This window comes from Hordeum vulgare, chromosome 3H (genome assembly GCF_904849725.1).
Source record: "Hordeum vulgare subsp. vulgare chromosome 3H, MorexV3_pseudomolecules_assembly, whole genome shotgun sequence".
Lineage (NCBI taxonomy): Eukaryota > Viridiplantae > Streptophyta > Magnoliopsida > Poales > Poaceae > Hordeum > Hordeum vulgare.
Window position 1 is genome coordinate 378621797 of NC_058520.1, and position 16389 is coordinate 378638185.

Sequence of the window (16389 nt, forward strand, 5' to 3'; positions counted from 1 at the left end):
AAATCTTTCAGAAAGCCGTGCCCGCAGTTATGTGGCAACGTGGAAACTTTGTTTAACACTGGTTCTAGATAACTTGAATTTAACTTAATTAAAATATGCCAACTGTGTGTGTAACCGTGACTGTCTCTTTTGTGAGTTCCTTCTCCGATCGAGGACACGATGGGGTTATGTCTGACGTAGGTAGGTGTTCAGGATCATTCATTTGATCATCAGTAGTTCACGTCCGTTATGCGTAGATCTTCCCCCTCTTATTTCTTGTACTCGTAAGTTAGCCACCAAATATATGCTTAGCCGCTGCTGCAACCTCACCACTTAACCATGCCTCACCCATTAAGCTTTGCTAGTCTTGATACCTTTGGAAATGAGATTGCTGAGTCCCCTGTGGCTCACAGATTACTACAACACCAGTTGCAGGTACAGGTAAAGGTTACTTGACGCGAGCGCGTTGATTGCTCATTTGGAGTTGCTTCTTCTTCTTCATCATCGATCTAGGATGGGTTCCAGGCCGGCAGCCTGGGATAGCAAGGATGGACGTCGTTCTTCTTTTGCCGTTTGTTTTCGTCTGTAGTCGTACCCTGCTCTTCTTCATGATGATTATGTAATGTACTGATGTGACTCTAATGTAGCTTGTGGCGAGTGTAAGCCAATTCTATATATATCTATATGTCTTCTTTTCAGTACATGTACTTGTAACGATATCCATTCTTGCGACACGACGAGATGTGCTTCTATCCCTGACGAGGCCTTCGTGCCAAATTGAGGATAGGGTCGCATCTTGGGCGTGACAAGTTGGTATCAGAGCAGTACCGACCTAGGAGCCCCCTTGATTGATCGAACTTGGCCGAGTCAAGTCTAGTGAAAAACCGCTTTGAGTCTAGTTATATATCAGAGAGTAGGATTCTTTTTTCTTGTCTTCTATGCTCTTGTGAGGAATCTTGACGTAATAATTTACTCTACTCCTCTTCTCACTCAAAAAAATTTTAGGGTCACGCGGATATTTTTGGAATCTATATGATGCCTTTGTGACGGAGTTCTGTCTTGGTGCCTCCTATCTGCTTTAAGTTTCAGGGGAGTTGAGCTCCAGGGGATTCTTGAACACATCGTTATCATTCAGATTTCTTAGTATCTCAGAACGAAGGATGTTCGTAATTGCTTCAATACTAGTAGTGGCGAGATAACCCCGATGTCCCTAGTACTGGTGCAGATTGTTCGGGAGTACTGCCATACTTTGTATCGTTGTGATCACGAGGGTCTGTTGTAGATGAAGGTCCGAGATTCTGGTTGTGTGTTGATGGATGTGATACAAGTGACGGGTTAGTATAGGAGTTGCGTGATATTACTCCTTGTATCCATGTACCAGATTGCATGACCAGAAATTTCGGGAATTCATAGGTGGGAATTCAAGTAGTTGCTTATAGGAAAATCTTTCAACAAATGCACAATGTTAGGTTGGGGTTCGACATCTAGTGGATTCCTGTCCACGAAAATATCGGACGAAATCTTTCTCATGAGTTTGTTCTGGCTTGTTTCATAAGCCTCATCCCTTTGTTTTGCTGAATATGGTAATTCATGTTGCTTCGATGTTAAGTGGTGATTTCAGTTCTTTCCTAATCTGTGTTCTCATATTTTTATGTGAATGCAAATTATTTGCTCAATTAGATTGTCATATCAAGTCTTAACAACCGGAGTCGTCACGATTAATTTTATTCAACCGGTGTGCTTCTCTGCAACTAAATTCAATCTTCTCCGGTTTTTGCAAGATCATTCTCAGAATTCTTTCAGGAGTTGTCTCATCTAGCCCAAGTTGTCTTTGTTTTTCCCCACCCTCCCTCCCTTTTTCTCAGTGATTCAATTTTTATCGAGGAGTTTTCTTTTCTTTGTGCTTCCGATGTCTGTTCTTTTCTCTCTTACCCGGTGATTCATTGTGAATATTCTTAGAAGTTCTAGTTCATCATTCTTCAACCTGGCTATCTTTTTCCGGTGAATTAATTCAGTTATCCGTGTTCATCATATCCCTGTCATCCTTTAAATTCTCTCTTGTGTTAGAAATTCTTATCTAGTCTTCTGTTGGCATTTATCTCTATTCTATCCGGAGTGTTGAAGATATCTCAGAGTTTCTTGTTTCAGATCTTTAATTATTTCGAGGTGATAACCTCATCTAGTTCTCTTCATACCGGTGCTATATCAATCTTTTCTAATGGTGGTTTCTTTTCAGTGGGCCCATAACCCACAGGTTTTCCCAGGATCTTTCCTGACTCTTTTAATCTTTTCCCGGAGATCATTAATTCTTTTCAGCTATGACGTAAGTATGAATTTCATCAGTCATAATACTTCTTCATGATCAATTAGAATCAATTCTCTTATTTGGCTCAACCTTTCATTCTTCTCTATTCCGGAGTGTCTCAGTAATTCTTGGTGTTGTTCTCGTCATCATTCTCAGCTTGCGATTCGAAGGAGTGTTTCTCGCAAATCTTGGTCCGTTCTTTTGAAGATTCACCATTTCAGCTTTGTGCCATCATCGTATTTGTTCCAATCATGAGTGATTCATTTCTGGCTATCCGGTGCATTTATGAGTTGTTTTTATTCTCGATCCTCCGAAGGCCATCATTTTAGAAGATTCTTCGTTCTCAGCTTTCAGCTTTCATCCTCAGTTCTTCTCCATTGTTGTCTCTTCGTTCCTCTCTCGATTATCCGGTGCCTTGTTAAAGTTTTCTCTCAGGTGGCTCATGAGCTCTTCATTCTCATGTTTCTCCATTAATTCGTGGTGTTCCCATTCAATTATGAATTCTTACCGGTGCTTCCTTCGTTTATGCTTCATGTGGTGCATATCTATCTCTCTCTTCAAGATTCTTTCAAGAAGAATAAGTGGTATGCTAAATCCGTTGCTTGTCATCAATTTAATTTGATGAAGGATGAGCATAACATAATTCTTATTCTTGTTCTTCCTTCTTCCAAGAGATTTAAATTCTTCTTCTGGAGTGGCTCATGATATCGATTCCTTTTTCTCAAGTGTTCTTATCTTTCTTTTCCGGAGTTCTAAGATTTTATCAAGTATCTCTTGTGAAGCTTCATCTATATCTTGGCAAGGTCATAATCTTATTTTTTTCTACCTTCTTATCGTTGCATCATTCATTTGTATATGGTGGTCCTTCATGGTGGTTCATCAAGGTTTCAATTCGTTCTCAAGTGTTCTTCAAGATTCTTGTTGGAGAACCTCAAGTACCCTTTCTCTTGCATTTATATGTGCAATTGTTCTTCCTTTATCCTTTGAGGTGGTATTATAGCATTCTTGTTACTGTAGGAGCCTCGAAGAGTTTTCCTTTCAAGAATGAGATAATTAAAACCACCAATTCCTTGATCATGAGATATTTCAACCCATGATTTCTTCATTGAGCTATTTTGGTTTGGATTTCACCTAAAGCTTTTCCTATGGATTGTTGCTATCATGGTGCTTGTCATTGATCCAAATTCTCAAGGTATCCTCTTGGTGTAAGAAATTGTTCATGACTTGTTTCCCGAGACTATCCTTGTTTCTTTTAGTGGTTGGTTGTCACCTCATATTTGTTGAGATGATTTTCATAAGCCCACTACTATCTTGTTCTTTTCGTTGTTGTTTTTCCAACAACTTCGTTCAATTCTTCTTGCAAGGATACTTGACAAGTTCATTGGAGTTAGTAGTTGTCATTCTCTCTTCATTCTCTTCTTCTGTATGAGCTAGTTCCTATTCTATTGTTCCGGAGGCCTTGTGATGTTGCTCTTTTGGATCAATCTTGTTGCTCTATCAAGATCATGGTGTTCCCTTGCTCTATTTAGTTGCTTGTTTTGAATATTGTCTATTTCTTCCATCTTATCGAATTTTTTGTCCCATTTTCCTACAGAAGTGCTGCCGAAATTTTCCATAAATTCTTGCTTCTTTCTCATAACATTTCTCATCTCCTTGCAACTTTCAAGGATCATTGGTTTCACTCGTTTGTCAAAGAAGCAATTAAGTTTTTACCTCTTGTTTTTTCTCATCCTCCCCCCTTTCATTCTTGGATCTCGGGGTGGGGTCGTCTTGTAGTGTAGGCGAGTTGTGACAGCCCGAGACTGACGTTCCAGAAGATTCCCCCCTTTATTCCGTTTTCGTCGTGTGTCTATTTTCTTTTGTCGCATCATCATCACATCATCAGCATTGCATCGGCATCTCCATTGCTGTCAGTTTTCAAAAAAACTTGCATCCGTTGTTAGTTGCCAGTTCTCGTCGTTGTTCGTTCTGAGCCCGACGGCACCCGCACGTGCCCGCGGCATCGTCAAACCTTGTTTTCAAAAGTGTGCATAAAAATTTCTCTGATTGGGGTGAGATTTGACGTGCGGTGTTATTTTAATATAGGAAGGCCGCATGTCGAATTTCGTCGCGATCGGAGTCCGTCTGGTACCCGAACGATCCATCGTAGCGGACCGTATTCGGTCTATCGTCGGACGTTTTCTGGTATTTAAAATCTCGTTGCCCGGCTGCCCATTTTCCCTCTCATCTCCGCCTAGCCCCTCCGCACAGTGCACCGACCCTACACGCAACCTAGTCCGAAAACCTCCTGAAACCCGAACCGGGTGCTCGTGACCATTGGGTCCGGATCAACCCGGTTTTACTGCAGATCATCATCGATTTGTCCATTGGTCTACCTAACCTAATAATTTCGACCGTTCGATTTCAATCGAAAGGATGAGATAGACCCTAGACCTAAACCCTTGTAATCTAGACCGTCCGATTATGATCCAATGGACTAATAGATCCCTACCCAAAACCACCTACTATATATAGTAGGCACTGTCCAGCCAAGCCCTAAATTCTAGGAGATTTGTTCCCGTGCCGCCGTCAGGTCTCTCTTCCACCTCGGGATCCTCCCAGATGGCCCGATCCCCTCTTAGCCAACCAGAGCTGCTAGCACGCAGCCGCAGCTTCCCCACAAGCGTCGCACGCAGCAGCCAACGCCGCGCCTAGCAGGAGCAGCACCAGCCCCAGGTCGCGCCTCCCCTTTGCCTTCAGCAGTACTCATGGCGCGGTGGTCCAGCTTGCCCTGTCCGCGAGCAACCCCCATCAGATGAGCCAGCCCCTCTGCCCTGCGCTCCTCTCCTCCTTCCCTCTCTCTTATCTCCTTCCTCTTTTCCCCTGCTCTTCCTCTCTTTTGCAGGAGCAGCAGCAGCCATGGGAGCCTGGTGAGCTCGAGACCATCTTGCCGCTGTCGGGAATCGGCTTCCCTCGGATGGATCCGTGACCCAGTGCCTCCATGGCCCTGCCAGACCTTCACCCCCGCTGCCCGCGCCATCCCCGGCCACCTAGCGCCGCCTCGAGCACAGCCACGGCCGCACCGTTCCTGCAGGTTAAGTCACAGCCCGATTCAGATTCAGATTTTCTTAGGTTCAGTTTCAACGCGTATGTTCTTGTTGCGTAGGAACCTTTTTTTTCACGAACCCATCGTAGCTCAGCTGGTCACACCGTTGCACCTCCACCCAGTAGACTAGGGATCGAATCCCAGTGGCTCCAATATATTTTTTTCAGCGTTTTTGCCTTGTCTTTCACCAGCTTTGAGTATAGATATAACCAGGCGAATGTATTAAGTAGCACGAAGGACACATCTAGCCCACTGGCTAGCTCCAGCCTGTTTCATCCTATTGATCTCGGGTTCAAATCCCAGCGGCCATTATTTATTTTGCCCTTTTGGCTATTGTTTTGCAAACCAATGCTGGCTACTCTCAGTTCAGTGGGTTCTAGCCTACAGTTTGAACAGATTTGGTTGCAAGCCCCATTGGTTAGCCGACCATGGTTGCATCCAGGAGGTCATGGGATCAAACCCCATGGGTGCCTTATTCTTTTTTGCTGACTGTGGTTTTTCTCTCTTGCACACAGCTGTCTTCGGCCGAATTCAGCCCTGGCCACTGCACAATAGTGCAATTCGGTCCATTGTTCTTTTTTTTAACGTCGTGTGATTTTTTTCCAATTTCCACGGCCTTAGCTAATTTAAAAAAAACTTTGTTTTTCAAACGAGCGTAGTTTCTAAACCATGCATCGGATCGGACTGATTCAAGTTCGTAACTTGTCTAGAATTTTGTGTAGGTTAATAATTTCCAACTCTCATGCATAATTAGAACTGTTAGTGTGTTGTTTGCATCGGTTTGCGTGTCGACGTGTTGGAAATGGTTTAGGTCGTAACTATTTGTCCGTAGCTCCGTTGGAAATGTTCCATATATGTAAATGGGCCAAAACAACGTGTAGTTTCAAGTGAACCACTTTTTTCGCTGTTTAGAAAACTTAAAATGTGATTAGGACAAATCTGGAAAGAATTAGAATTTAACGCGTGGGGTCATTTCGGAGATGCTATATGTCGTTTCCGGCCTCATTTAAAATGCCTAGATAGGTAGTTTAATTTGTGCTTCACCCTGTGGCATGTTAACAACATTTAATATTGCCGAGTACCTAATCGGGATAGAACTAAATAAATTAACGTGGAGTTTCGTCAATATGCAACTCGTTGCATATTGAACTTCACTTAATGTGTAGTGTTTGATTGTGTGAATTGTCTTGCCGTGACTTGTTTGCATTCAGCCTGTCCATGCATCATATGTGTTGTGCATCGTGTGGTGAATATCGTGTGTTGATGCTTGTTTCCGGTTTTCCCCGTCTCGATAGAGTTCCACAAGCGTGTCGGATGTGAGGACCCGTTTGACTACGTCGGTTCGTCTGCTTCACGGAGTCATTCTTCTTCCAAGCGGGATCTCACGCAAGATGACCATTTCCCCAGATACCATTACTATCATTGCCATGCTAGTTTTACCACTTCTATCGTTATGTATCGTTGCCTACCACATGTTAAATATGAGACTCCCAACAATGCCATGAAAACCATCAACCTGTTCAACCTAGCAAACCACTGATTGGCTATGTTACCGCTTGCTTAACCATGTTGTTAGCGTTGCTAGTTGCAGGTGAAGTTGCTTCCATGTGTTAACATGGGTTCCTTGTCATATCACCATATTAAATGCTATTTAATTTAATGCACCTATATACTTGGTAAAAGGTGGAAGGCTCGGCCTTTCTAGCCTTGTGTTTTGTTCCACCTTTGCCCCCTTAGTTTCGGCTACCGGTGTTATGTTCCATAAACGAGCGCGCCTAACATGATCGGGGTTGTTATGGGGACCCCCTTGATAATTCGTTTTAGATTAAAGCCGGTCTGGCAAGGCCCAACATTGGTACTACATTTTCCCAACATAATAATTCTGATAATACTAAAATGCATAGGGAGTTAGCACTACCCGAGGAGTAATTCTACATAATACAGGGAGGGCCAGTGCTGTTGGTGCTGGTCCAAAACAGAGCACCGTGCGGGGCCAACCCGGGGCAACTCGGGTGATGTCTATCAGGCCCCCGTACGCTTCGCTTATCCGTCGTGTGCTGAGAATGAGATACGTGGCTCCTATCGGGATCGTCGACACGTCTGGTGGCCTTGCTGGATTAGTTTTACCTTTGACGAGATATCTTGTGCATCGGGATTCCGGTGATGCTTTGGGTAATCTCAGAGTTGAGGTTTTCCACTAGGGAATCCGACGAGATCGCGGGCTTCGTGATTGAGGATTTCTATGCGGCTTGTGGTAATTTGTGATGGACTAGTTGGAGCACCCCTGCAGGGTTAAATCTTTCGGAAAGCCGTGCCCGCGGTTATGTGGCAACGTGGAAACTTTGTTTAACACTGGTTCTAGATAACTTGAATTTAACTTAATTAAAATATGCCAACTGTGTGTGTAACCGTGACTGTCTCTTTCATGAGTTCCTTCTCCGATCGAGGACACGGTGGGGTTATGTCTGACGTAGGCAGGTGTTTAGGATCATTCATTTGATCATTAGTAGTTCACGTCTGTTATGCGTAGATCTTCCCCCTCTTATTTCTTGTACTCGTAAGTTAGCCACCAAATATATGCTTAGCCGCTGCTGCAACCTCACCACTTAACCATGCCTCACCCATTAAGCTTTGCTAGTCTTGATACCTTTGGAAATGAGATTGCTGAGTCCCCTGTGGCTCACAGATTACTACAACACCAGTTGCAGGTACAAGTAAAGGTTACTTGACGCGAGCGCGTTGATTGCACATTTGGAGTTGCTTCTTCTTCTTCTTCTTCTTCATCGATCTAGGATGGGTTCCAGGTAGGCAGCCTGGGATAGCAAGGATGGACGTCGTTCTTCTTTTGTCGTTTGTTTTCGTCCGTAGTCGGACCCTGCTCTTCTTCATGATGATTATGTAATGTACTGATGTGACTCTGATGTAGCTTGTGGCGAGTGTAAGCCAATTCTATATATATATATATATATATATATATATATATATATATATATATATATATCTTCTTTTCAGTACATGTACTTGTAACGATATCCATTCTTGCGACACGACGAGATGTGCTTCTATCCCTGACGAGGCCTTCGTGCCAAATTGAGGATAGGGTCGCATCTTGGGCATGACAGGAAGGTGGAGTCCTTCCCTTCCTTCCCACTTCCCCTTTTTTTCTTTGATTTTCCCTTATCCTGCGCAGGGGCCTTCTTGGGCTTGCCCACCAGCCCACTAAGGGCTGGTGCAGCACCCCTAAGGACTATGGGCTTCCCCGGGGTGGGTTGTCCCCCCGGTGAACATCCGAAACCCATTCGTCACTCCCGGTACATTCCCAATAATGCCGAAAACTTTCCTGTAATCAAATGAGGTCATCCTATATATCAATCTTCATCTTCGAACCATTCCGGAAACCCTCGCGACGTCCATGATCTCATCCGGGACTCCGAACAACATTCGGTAACCAACCATATAACTCAAATACGCATAAAACAATGCCGAACCTTAAGTGTGCAGACCCTGCGGGTTCGAGAACTATGTAGACATGACCCGAGGGACTCCTCGGTCAATATCCAATAGCGGGACCTGGATGCCCATATTGGATCCTACATATTCTACGAAGATCTTATCATTTGAACCTCAGTGCCAAGGATTCATATAATCCCGTATGTCATTCCCTTTGTCCTTCGGTATGTTACTTGCCCGAGATTCGATCGTTAGTATCCTCATACCTATTTCAATCTCGTTTACCGGCAAGTATCTTTACTCGTTCCGTAATACAAGATCCCGTAACTTACACTAAGTCACATTGCTTGCAAGGCTTGTGTGTGATGTTGTATTACCGAGTGGGCCCCGAGATACCTTTCCGTCACACGGAGTGACAAATCCCAGTCTTGATCCATACTAACTCAACGGACACCTTCGGAGATACCTGTAGAGCATCTTTATAGTCACCCAGTTACGTTGTGACGTTTGATACACACAAAGCATTCCTCCGGTGTCAGTGAGTTATATGATCTCATGGTCATAGGAATAAATACTTGACACGCAGAAAATAGTAGCAACAAAATGACACGATCAACATGCTACGTCTACTAGTTTGGGTCTAGTCCATCACATGATTCTCCCAATGATGTGATCCAGTTATCAAGCAACAACACCTTGTACATAGTCAGAAGACCCTGACTATCCTTGATCAACTGGCTAGCCAACTAGAGGCTTGCTAGGGACAGTGTTTTGTCTATGTATCCACACATGTATCTAAGTCTTCATTCAATACAATTATAGCATGGATAATAAACGATTATCTTGATACATGAATTATAATAATAACTTATTTATAATTGCCTCTAGGGCATAATTCCAACAAAGTCATCTACCTCTCCGCCCCTCTTGCTGGATCAAGAAGGCGGGGATCGTCATCGAGCTGTACGTGTGCTGAACGCGGAGGTGTCGTCCGTTCGACAGTAGATCGGTTTGGATCATGATGGGATCGCAGGACGGATCGTGAGGAGAACGCGGGACGGGCTGCGACTTGGATCGCGAAGATGTTCCACTACATCAACCGCGTTATGCGCTTCCGCTTAGCGATCTACAAGGGTATGTAGATTCACTCTCCCCTCTCGTAGATGATCATCACCATGGATAGGTATTGCGTGTGCGTAGGAATTTTTTTTGTTTCCCATGCTACGTTCCCCCACAATCCTGGCTACATCTTGTTCGAAGTTTGATGGATATATACCTTCATGGTGAGGCAGATAAACTTCAATGGAAACTGAGTACGAATGGCATCTTTTCGGTCAAATCTATGTATCTTGATCTTATAGATTCGGGACCAATCCCAAATTCAATGCATATTTGGAAGGTCATTGTGCCATTAAGGATCAAACTCTTCCTGTGTTTTCTTCACAAGGAAGTGATTCTAATAAAGGATAACTTGGCAAAACGTAATTGGGAGGATAATAAGAGATGCAGTTTTTGTGATCAAAGATGAAACTATCAACCACTTCTTTCTTCATTCTATGATGGCCAGGATTTTATGACGCTCACTTCACATAGCCTTTAATATAAACCCTCATCATAGTATACACACGTTATTTGGGACGTGGTTACATGGGGTGCACACTAATATTGTGAAACATATTCGAATAAGAGTATGTGCATTGCTTTGGGCTATTTGGAACTGCATAAATGATTTAGTTTTTAATAGATATACAAATACAATTTTTTTGTAGGTTATCTACACAGCCACCGCATGGATCCGTATGTGATCGTTACTAACTCCTGCGGGAGCCAGGAAGCCTATGGTTACTGGATCTGTCCAGTGGAAGATGGTAGCTTGGAATATTTACAACCGGTTTGGATGACAGTCGAGTAATAGGATAAGTGTTTAGCCGTCTAGGTCTATTCTACCGGTTGTGGCATATTTATATTTCACTATTTTATCGGCTTTGTATAGCTCTGTGTGAGCTTGTACTAGACTTCAAAACTATTTGATTGAATTTTTAATAAAAGACTGCATACATTAATTAATGCAGATGCCGGGGGTAAGCCTCCTTTTCAAAAAAAACGCAAGCCGCCGACTGGCCACAAGGGGGCCTTTATGTGAAGAAAATGTATCCTCGGTTTAGGAATGGGATAGACGACGGAGGATAGATTATCCTCCTCTATACGTTTTAGGGGATCCGCTAGGTACGACAAAAGTTAGTAAAATCGAAATTATACTCCACTAATGCCGGATGAAGGATCGATTGGAATTGCCCTAAATCACATACCGTTGTAAGAGCATTTCTAGCAAACCCCGTATAATGCTCCCATCCATAAAATAATCGTCAAAATATGGGTCCGCATGAAAAAAGTTGTCCGATCAGACCCCGCAAACACGTCGGACCCGTAAATATTTTTGTGGGACGCGGTAAAAAGCTCCTCCCGACCTGAAAAACACAATTTTCGCGTCTGCTCCTACGGTGCCCTGTATCGAGAGAAATCAGTTGGCGGGAGTCCAACTGCCACGGAAACTTCCGCATCCACAGTCCACGTCCACCGTGTGCCGTCCTGGACGTCGCCCCGCCCCTCCCTGGACGCCGGCCGCCCGTCCCGCCCGTCCTGGCGGCCGCCCTGCTCGTCCTGGTCGGATTCGGCGTCGGCGACGGAAGCTAGCTACCTAGCTCCTGGATGGATCCGGGGACGGGAGGAGCTAACTAGCTAGCTCTTGGATGGATTCGTGGACGAAGGAGCTAGCTAGCTCCTGGATGGATTCAGAGACCGACGACTCCGTACTTTGCTGTTTCATACGCTTTCCGTCGGTTTTTAGGAACAAATTTAGTTAACCAAGGACACGGGCGAGAGAAAGAAGATGTGAGGAAAAAATTAGCATCTTATGCGAATATCCTTTTTTACGGATCCGTTTTGCACGGTCTGACTCTGCCCTCGCTCGTGCCGGTCCGTAAAGCCGTTTTTCCGCAAACTGTAAATGCGTTTTACGGGTCGACGTTATACGAGGTCTGTTAGAGATGCTCTAAATGTATACAGGGATTCCAAGCGGGGCCTAACTTGTCTTCTATTCGTGCTGGTGCAAGAATTCAAGAATATGAGTTTGAAAAGCCTCTATCTCTTTGTTTGGTCTTAATTTTGTGTTTGAGTTTTACTGTGGGCCTTTGTACAAAAACTATTCCGTATGTGTCTCAGATAGAGTACTTTCCAGTTCTTGTAATTCGTTTGGTAACCTACGTTTTGTCCAGTTTACCAGTTTGAGATCAATAGTTCCCTCTAGAAAAAAGAGGAATGGCTCATTTGTTTTACATAATTCTCAAATCATAGGAGTAGGAAAGTAAGGATTGGGATATCATGCCCACTGCAATTCTTAGGAATTTTTCATGAGGTCTCACCTAATACTAAGAACCCTAAGGAATTAGATCAATATAAACACAATCCATTCCTGCAAAAAAAAAAAAAACTTTGGAGTTTGCGCCTCTATTCCTATGATACGAATACTCACCATAGGAAAAAAAAAAACCTTGAAAAAAATCATCTAGGAATCCTTAAAAATTCCTCCAAACCGAATAAGCCATAAATGTAAACATATAATAATTCATCTCATCCATACTCATTACTCCAACAAAGACAAGAGAGGTCTCATAATTTCATCTCATCCATCCTCAGTACTCCCAACAAAAACAGACCATACATGCAATTTTTGGCAATATCATCGACCCTCATCCCATGCACCAATCACAATCTTACGTAAGTACCTCATCAAGTTATAGGCATGTCAAGATACAAATTGAAGGTTTCTTCCTTCCACCCGTATCACCCAGTGGCAATAGTTTTTCAGAAAAAAACACTATGAACATACATTCATGGACATACAAATCTTCTGTTGTTTTCTTTACAGATACGCTTTATGATCTATATATAAATGAAAGGAACTTAGCATTGACATACCCATATGCATTCCATCTCATTCATTTATACTGAAAACTTCCACGGTGGTTTAAGACTGACTATATCCATATAATTTTGTCATCAATTTAGAGATGAAAAGGGCATCAAAATAAGGTCTATCTCTAGACCACTAACATACAAGATGCGCATATAAGAGATGTGGACTGAGTTTGTTGCATGTACTTCATGGTGGGGCGGGCTTGAGCAAACTGCAGGTTTGTAGTTGATCAACGAACGGAGACGTTTTTCATCTTTCCGGACCTGTGCCTGACAAAGAAAGCAGCTAGCATACTTTTGGTGCGGACTGGAGCCTTTTGGATTTGACGCCCTCTTGGGTTGTCGAGAGAACTGAATGATGCCAAATGCCTTGCACCAGGCTGATCCTGAAAATGTAAATCAGGCAATCGCAATATATAATCAACAAATCTGTACACAAGATAAGTTGTCTGTGGAGGGAAATAGATAGGTTTTACACCATCAAATGAATTACAGGCCTTAATACTAAACACATATTTCATCATATCATGGTTTACCTTCATGCCAATGTTACGCGTAACAATGTCTGAGCTGCTCACATTCGACTGCAGACGCTTGGGCAAGGGAGACACAGACAATTCCTTACCTGAAACGTGAGTTGTTTCAGATAAAATGTTTGTTGTCTGTACACACAGATATAAACTATGCAAACATCTGCCTAAATAGGTACACTTAGTACCAATCATAAAAGCAAAACACTCAACTGGGGCTATAAGCAACCAAATAAATTAAATACCTGTAAGGTTGAACCCACCACTGGATGTAGGCTTAGTAGTTTTCGTTTCCCCGTGGCTGCAAAAGCAGATGACAACAAATCAAATGCCCCATTTCGGAAGAGTGGAGAAAAATGGAGGTGACATACTTACCCCAATTCAGATTGGTGTTCTCCATTGGTTTTGGTGTTCTTCTCTGAAGCCAAGTGCCAGAAAAGAGTCTTCTCTAAAATAAGGAAAACATTTTGCATTAGTACACGAAATACTTGGCATCAAAATTCCACATGTGTGCACAGAAGCAAGAAAAGGCACCTGAGGGATAAGGTTTAGGCTTTAAGTCAAACTCGGCGTCTGTTTGCATCTCAGAAAAGGCTTGCATTCTTTTGTTTCCCGCAGCTAGTTAAGAAAAATTTAACAAGTTAAATTGGATGATAATCGTTTCTTGGGCTGAGAATTACATGTTTGTATCACACGTCCTTACTTGGTACGATGTAATGTTTGTGGTGTCTTGTAGCGTTTCCAATCATCTGCTGCTGCCTAAGGCCTTCTTTATCGGTGTAAGTTTGGCAAGTCAGGACTTGCTGAACATGGAAAGTAAGTGTCACTCGTAAATCCTGCAGCTCTATCAGCACAAATTCTCGTGCTCAAATAGTCAGTACCTGGTTCAAGGATGCTACTTTCAGCTCAACAGTTGAGACCTCTGAAACCTGTTGTTCATACAGGTCCGTCAATTTGTAGGCAACTGTGCCAAGGTGGTCGACCGCGTTAACCAGGGCCCTGACAGCATAATCCTTCAAGTTGTCCAGCACGCTGATAACAAGAAACATGGGAAAAATGATCAGGCAACCTCTCACTGCATGTTGCACATCTGCACAGTGATCACCTAGCAGAAACTTGATGCGTCATTTTGTTCTTCCATATTTACGAATCCTTGGTTCCATTTGCAGTGCAATCAGATGCAGAAGATGGACGCATCCATTCAACAAAAATTAACAAGGTAGCCTCTATTTCTAAGTCAACCAAGAAGTTCTTACTTCTAGGTGGACGATTCTGAGTGTTTATTCTTTATCCAATGAGAATCGCGAAGTTGCACAATTTGGAATAACTATTTCTCAAGCGACCGTAAGATAGCAAATCTGAATTATGAACAGTTGTGCAAAGAAATCGAAAATTCCTACAGCCTTCAGTACCCATGATTAATTCTCTAGTGGTGTCTCAGCATTTAAGCCTCCGCACCTGGAGAGTGTTTCTCAATCAATTGCCCTTTATTTTGTCAGCTCCTGCCTCATGGGTAGATGGGTGCAAATATGCTACTAGCATACTACTGAACCAATCAATGCTTCATATAAAGCCATTGCCCATCATTGGTAGAATCACAACACCAAAATAGAAGTCAGGCAGAAAGTTTGGTTTAAACATCGGGCAGCAACATCAAGTAAACAATGATTGCCACACATGCAAAGTTGTTGTTACCCCAGAAATTGCGACCGAGTTGCTACAGAATTGAGTGCTAGAACTGGGAATCGCAGTGGAGACGAGAATGGCTCACATATGCTTCTGCTCGCTGTGGAGGTACGACTTCTCGCAGTACTCCGCGGCGGAGTAGAGCTGCGGGCGCAGGTTCTTGAGCTCCTGCACGCGCCGCAGACGCAAGTCACTCCAATATATAAGTATACCAAAAAGAAGCGGAAAACGCGGATCTATCGGCACGGCGATTGAGGCGAAAGCCAGGTTGGGTAGCAGCGGGATCTCCCGGATCCTGGCCGGCGGCGTACCTGGAGCGCCTTGACGAAGCTCTTGCTCCGCTCCATGGACGCCTCGTCGAAGGTGGCGGGAGCAGGGCGGGCGGCGTCGGACCCGGCCACCCACGAGGGCGGCGCCTGCAGCTGCTGCTGCTGCTGCTGCATCGCGTCCTCTGCTCGCTCCTGTCGTCGGTGGCAGCGGAGCGGAGTGGGAAGCGGGGAGGCCAAGGCACGTCAGCAGGAAGCAAGGTAGCGAATGCGATTCGCGTCTGCTGTCCCGCCTGGCGGGTGCAGCAGCAGCTCGCGTATTGGAGGAGGTAGCTGCTGTCCGGCTCCGGCTCCGGCTGCGTGCCGCGTGCGGGAGTGGAGGCAGGTGGTGAAGTGGGGCAGCGAGCGAGGAGGTGAGGGTGGGCGCGGATGGCGACGGCGGACGGGGTCGTGTTGGTTGCTAGTCGCTTTACTTCTAGTCAATGTGCGCAGCACCCACCCGCGCACTTGCCAAATGACGGCAGCAGATTAGCGGAATCGAGTGCAAGCTTTGTCAGCCTCTTTTTTTCCTTCGCGGGAAGTCTAAATAATCTAGTACTCCCGAAATATAAAAGCTTTTTAAACACTAAATTAGTGATTTAAAAGCATCTTCAACAGTGACCTAAAAAACGTGCGCACGGATTAAACATGATTTTTAACGCGCGCGGGACGAAATCGCGCTCCAGCGAACGCGGTAAAAAAACGCGCGCGTAAAACTATTGTGCGCGGGAGAAAGCGGGCGGTCGCGCGTCAGATTTGGCGCACCGCTTTCAGACGCTATAAAATGCCGCGCCCGTCACGCGGCTGCCCATAGCCACACGCCTCTCCCTCGTCGCTTCCTCGCCTCTCCCTTGCCTCTTCCTCTGCCTCTCCCTCGCCGCTCCCTCTGTCACCATGCCTCTGTGCCGCCGTGCATCCTCGAACTACCGCGGCGTCCGCGAGCGCCCCACCGGCACCTACTATGCCGAGATCCGGTCCGGCGACGTCCGCGTCGGCCTCGGCACGTTCGAGACCGCGCACGACGCGGCGGCGTGGCAACTAGGAACGCCTCGCGCGTAGATGAATTTCCATGAC

At 44.6% G+C, this 16389-nt stretch overlaps 1 protein-coding gene across 1 annotated transcript; it reads right to left on the reverse strand.

The window, feature by feature from the left end:
* Window positions 1-12592: 12592 nt before the first annotated feature.
* LOC123443914 (probable protein ABIL1) lies at window positions 12593-15640 on the reverse strand. The gene is made up of 9 exons (XM_045120473.1): window positions 15322-15640; window positions 15096-15178; window positions 14206-14356; window positions 14028-14127; window positions 13859-13942; window positions 13700-13772; window positions 13570-13625; window positions 13331-13419; window positions 12593-13180 (listed from the first exon to the last, which is right to left on the reverse strand). Exons 1-9 carry the CDS (start codon window positions 15451-15453, stop codon window positions 13025-13027), a joined length of 924 nt encoding a protein of 307 aa, XP_044976408.1. The 5' UTR covers window positions 15454-15640; the 3' UTR covers window positions 12593-13024.
* Between the last annotated feature and the right edge of the window lie 749 nt (window positions 15641-16389).

Excerpts from the sequence above, each read along its gene's own strand:
- LOC123443914 (XM_045120473.1), bottom strand. The coding sequence starts at position 15,453 with ATGCAGCAGCAGCAGCAGCAGCTGCAGGCGCCGCCCTCGTGGGTGGCC. Across the intron at positions 13,773-13,858 it reads GCCTAAACCTTATCCCTCAG|AGAAGACTCTTTTCTGGCAC; the intron begins GTGCCTTTTCTT and ends TCCTTATTTTAG. Across the intron at positions 13,626-13,699 it reads GAACACCAATCTGAATTGGG|CCACGGGGAAACGAAAACTA; the intron begins GTAAGTATGTCA and ends CTGCTTTTGCAG.